This window comes from Hemibagrus wyckioides, linkage group LG17 (genome assembly GCF_019097595.1).
Source record: "Hemibagrus wyckioides isolate EC202008001 linkage group LG17, SWU_Hwy_1.0, whole genome shotgun sequence".
Taxonomy (NCBI): Eukaryota; Metazoa; Chordata; class Actinopteri; order Siluriformes; family Bagridae; genus Hemibagrus; species Hemibagrus wyckioides.
In genome coordinates, this window is record NC_080726.1 from 24,723,192 (window position 1) to 24,728,295 (window position 5,104).

The 5,104-nt window shown below is 43.7% G+C and overlaps 1 protein-coding gene across 1 annotated transcript; it reads right to left on the minus strand.

Annotated features, from left to right (window-relative positions):
* Nucleotides 1-443: 443 nt before the first annotated feature.
* LOC131367742 (PE-PGRS family protein PE_PGRS3-like) lies at nucleotides 444-3,822 on the minus strand. The gene is made up of 2 exons (XM_058413217.1): nucleotides 3,751-3,822; nucleotides 444-977 (listed from the first exon to the last, which is right to left on the minus strand). The coding sequence occupies exons 1-2, from the start codon at nucleotides 3,820-3,822 to the stop codon at nucleotides 444-446; spliced, it is 606 nt and encodes a 201-aa protein (XP_058269200.1).
* Nucleotides 3,823-5,104: the final 1,282 nt, after the last annotated feature.

The window sequence follows — 5,104 nt, forward strand, 5'->3', positions numbered from 1 at the left end:
AAGGCTTTGAAGAGGATGAAAAGTGGAAAGACACTTGGTCCTGACAACATCCCGGTCTGGAAGTGTCTAGGAGAGGCAGCAGTGGAATTTTTAACTAGTCTGTTTAACAGAGTTTTAGAGAGTGAGAAGATGCCTGAGGAATGGAGAAGAAGTGTATTAGTGCTGATCTTTAAGAATAGATTCAAGATTCAGGATTCAAGAAGCTTTATTGTCATTTCAACCACATATAGCTGACGCAGTACAGAGTGAAATGAAACAACGTTTCTCCAGGACCTGGTGCTACATAAACATACAACAACAAGAGTTCAACACAAAAAAACAACACCACAGAGCTAGGACAGAAGTTTGTCTTAGCCACGTAAAGTGCACAGTGTGCAGCTGGGTGCAAACAGAGCATAGACAAGACAAAAGACAATAAATACAAGAAAGACAACACAAAAAACTCAGCACCTCCCCCTCCTCCACACCTCCCTCTCCTCCACACCTCCCTCTCCTCCACACCTCCCTCTGCTCAGCACCTCCCCCTCCTCCACACCACCCTCTACGCCACACCTCCCTCCCCTCCGCACCTCCCTCCGCTCCGCACCTCCCCTTCCTCCGCACCTCCCTCTGCTCCACACCTCCCCCTCCTCCGCACCTCCCTCTCCTCCGCACCTCCCCCTCATCCGCACCCCCCCCTCCTCCGCACCTCCCTCTCCTCCGCACCTCCCCCTCATCCGCACCTCCCTCTCCTCCGCACCTCCCTCTCCTCCGCACCTCCCCCTCATCCGCACCTCCTCCTCATCCGCACCTCCCTCTCCTCCGCACCTCCCCCTCCTCCGCACCTCCCTCTCCTCCGCACCTCCCCCTCCTCCGCACCTCCCTCTCCTCCGCACCTCCCCCTCATCCGCACCTCCCTCTCCTCCGCACCTCCCCCTCCTCCGCACCTCCCCCTCATCCGCACCTCCCTCTCCTCCGCACCTCCCTCTCCTCCACACCTAGTTGAGCAGCAGGCAACACACAGAAAAACACAGAAAGAGAGAGAGAGAAAAAGCACACAGTGTCCAACAATAACATTATAGAAATAAACAACCACAGAACGTAACACTGGTTTACATGGTGTAAAAGAAAAGCCTTCCAAAATCACAAAATAATCAGCAGGCTTATTTTTAGCTGTCTGTGTTCCTAAGACTAAGGCTGTGCTTCAAGATGTCAGTCTTAAGTAGCAATAAGTTACTTAATATCCAGTGACTACGATCCTTCCTTTATTAGCTGGTGTCTGTCATCTGTCATCCAACATAAGTGACAGTGTCATCAACATAGCATGTATTGACATATATAGCAGATAACCAAGCTGATGCCCTGGTTATGAATAATTGTACACTGAGGTAGCATATACAGAGAAAGGAGCAGTGGGATTAAAACCATGCATTTCAAAACATCAGACTTTACCTTTATATATACACTACTCACAAAAAGTTCAGGATATTATTTCGGGTGAAATTTCAGGATGCACCTAAAATGCACTATAACCTTTACAGGTGAACTTAATTTGACCTTCTCTACACTTTTGAATGCACATGTCCAACTGTTCAGTGTTTCAGTACTTTTTGGATAAATTGCTGTTCTCTAACAAGGTGCTTAACGGCAAAATTCACAACTGGTGTTTGATCCATGAATCCACCAATAAATTTTCTGGTTCAGTTAGAATTGGTATTTAAACAGTCCTCTTCATCATGCTGTTCACATTTTCACATCATGAGACCAAGACCACACCTAACAACTGATCAACAGTACCTCACCATTGTGAGGCTTCAAACAGGATGTTCTCAGAGGGAAGTGGCCACTGAGCTTAGAGTGTCACAGAATGTCATCAGCAGGTTGGGACAGAGATACAGAGAGACTGGAAGAGTCACAGAAAGGCATAGAAGTGGACGTCCTTTGACCACATCCCACATTGATGACCGCTTCATTGTGAACAGTGCCCTGCAGAACCGGATGATGAATGCCACTCAACTCCAGGCACATTTAAGGGAGGTGAGAGGAACCCAAGTGTCACATCAGACCATTCGAAACCGTTTACATCAGCGTGGTCCGCGTGCTAGACGACCTGCAAGGGTACCTGACCACACCACCAGGCCAGGGAGCATTTACACTGGACGAGGGACCAGTGGGCCTCAGTGCTGTTCTCTGATGAAAGTCGATTCACATTGAGCAGAAATGTTGGCCGCCAACGATGTTGGAGACGTCAAGGAGAGCGCTATGCATCAGCCACTGTTGTGGTGGTGTTACAGTCTGGGCAGGTGTGTCTACTCAATACAGAACTGCCCTACATCTTGTGAATGGTACAGTGACAAACCAGTACTACCTGAATAACATCATTAGTCCAGTCATTGTGCCCCTGCATGAACAACACAGGCCTAATTTCATCTTCATGGACGACAATGCTCCAGGTCATCGAGGTCGCATCATTAGGGAACGGCTGCTGGAGGCCGGGGTACCTCAAATGGAGTGGCCTGCACTTTCTCCAGACCTGAATCCCATAGAAAACCTCTGGGATCAGCCGAGTCGCCGTGTAGAGGTTCGTAACCCTGCACCCCAGAACCTCAATGACCTGAGGGCCGCCCTTCAAGAAGAGTGGAATGCCATGCCTCAGCAGACAATAAATCGACTTGTGAACATCATGAGACGTCGTTGTCAAGCTGTAATTGATGGTCAAGGGCACATGACAAATTATTGAGACATTGAGATTTTTTGTTGTGGTATACCCTCCACTGTTGTTGGCTTTTGTTTCAATAAATTGTTTGAGATGAGGAAATCACCATTGCATGCTTCTACTTAAATGCCCTACTTTCATGATATAATATCACTGTAGTGTGAACTTTTTACATTTTCCATAAATTTCACCCAAAAGCCAAATATCCTTAACTTTTCGTGTGTAGTGTATATAGGAGTCATGATTTACATTACAACATTTATCTACAAACTAATAATGATAACTCCAAACACATTTCTAGACTGTCTCAGAGAGTGATCTATGCTCTCAAAAGCTGTGCTAAGGTAAAGCAACACAAGCACAGAGACACCACTCTCACTGGAGCCCTTTCTATTAGAAGCACTGAACACTTTTAATGGATAGTTGTTTGCTTCTGGTAGTATTGTATAAGAAAATGTGTCGAAAAGGGCTCTAGTGCACATGTTGATTTGAAAGGGGAAATAAGTTGAATGGTGTACTCATACTCATAATTTGAATGAGTATCAAAGGGTCCTTTTGTTCCATGCTGTACAACACACAATACTTTTTATGGCTAGTGCTTTTTCAAGGGTTTTTTTCTTGACTGGCGGAAAGGTGACCCAACCAATCACAATTAAGCTGTGTTGTCTTCTGAGGTGAGAAACAGCTGGTCAGGATGTTCTCTTTTCTCCCTCTACAGAAGACCGTGAGGATGGCAGAGAGAGGTTATCTCTCTTTAGCCTCCATAGGAAATCAAGTCACTGTTGGGCCTTCTCTGCTAAGAAAGCGGTGTTGAGAGTCCATGAGAGGATCTCTCTCTGTTCTCTGCACACCATGAAACTTCGAGGTTTTGACTGGTCCACTTGATCTCTTTTGTCTTAGTCGTCTCTTTGTCTTTTGTCAACATTGAGAAAAAGATTGTTGCTTCTACACCATTCGGCAAGCTGCTCCACTTCCTCCCTGTATGCTGACTCATCATTGTTGTTGAAGTCTGTGAGTCAACAGCAGTGGACTGAGTACAGAGCCCTGATGGACACCTGATCCATCTGGGCAACAAGAAACACCTGTCCAGGTGTCAAAATGGGTTGGTTCAAGCAGGAAGGTACCATGTTTTATTTACACATGTAAATACATATCTAAATATTAGATATGATATAATAAAAATTCTGATCTATCATGTCATGTTCATATTTTAATCTCAAACCCAGATGTATTCAGTGTAGAACAAAAACAAATAATTTGCCATTCCAATACTTCCCGAGGAGAGTGTATAAAGATTGGATTAAGGTCTATAAGCAAACTTACTCTGAAACGTACAAGATACCTTTTACAATTAAACTGGCACCAGCAATCTCAGAGCAATCAGTCTTTGGTTATGTCAAGAAGCACCCTTGCTGAGAACTTTCGCAAGAACCTCTCTGAATCTAAGTAATGTGAAACAAGATTTGTGATTTAAATGTGATTATACCACAGCCCAGTTCAATTCTCGAATCTGATTAGAAGAAGTAGATTATTTTCGCATGAATGCACAGCTGTAACAGGAACAATAATAGTTAGTATTAAAACTAAAAATTTGAAGTAGATCTTATAAGAACTAATGTGGTGAAATGTTTTGTTAAGAAACATGCATTAAACATTTATGGAAGGAGTCTCGGTTCTAAGTACTCTGAAATCTGAACGATTTCTTTTTTCTCCCTTTTTTTGATAAAATGACAGGATGCGTTTAGTGTGTGTGTGTGTGTGTGTGTGTGTGAGAGAGAGAGAGAGAGAGAGAGCGGGGGGCTGTTTGTAGCAGGTATTACGGAGGTGAGAACAGGAACTAACTTTTTTTTGGCGTTCCACAACATTAAATCTAACTATAAACCCTTATAAATAAATTAAACACTGTAATCGTTGGTAAATGGCTGTGCCATTAGCGGAATAACTCAAAACCGCACTGTTTATCGAAAAATGATGTAAGATGTAGAAATTGCCCTGCAAGGTGTTGGAACACTTCTAATAGAGTTGTTGTGTTTGCAGTAGACTGTTATGGTTATTATAGAGTCGCTATGTATGACTGTACAGACTATGTATGACTGTGTGTGTGTGTGTGTGTGTGTCTGAGAGAGAGAGAGTCAAAAGGCGTTTGCAGTTCATTTGTATTTGTATAGTCAGCGCGCCATCTGCTGAACGTTTCCAATATCACGGCCTCTTAGTAAACTAAAATCTTTTAATTTTTATTTAATTTTCTCCAGAAATTTGGGAAAAAATGGTTTCCCTTTTGTTTAGCATTCAGATCAAGCACGCCAATAAACAACTTGTTTTCTTTTTTGCTAACTAAAAACAGTAAACAAACTGCCACGAAACAGAAGGTCATTCCTCCAGCACAGGGTTTTGTTTCTAAGGGAAACG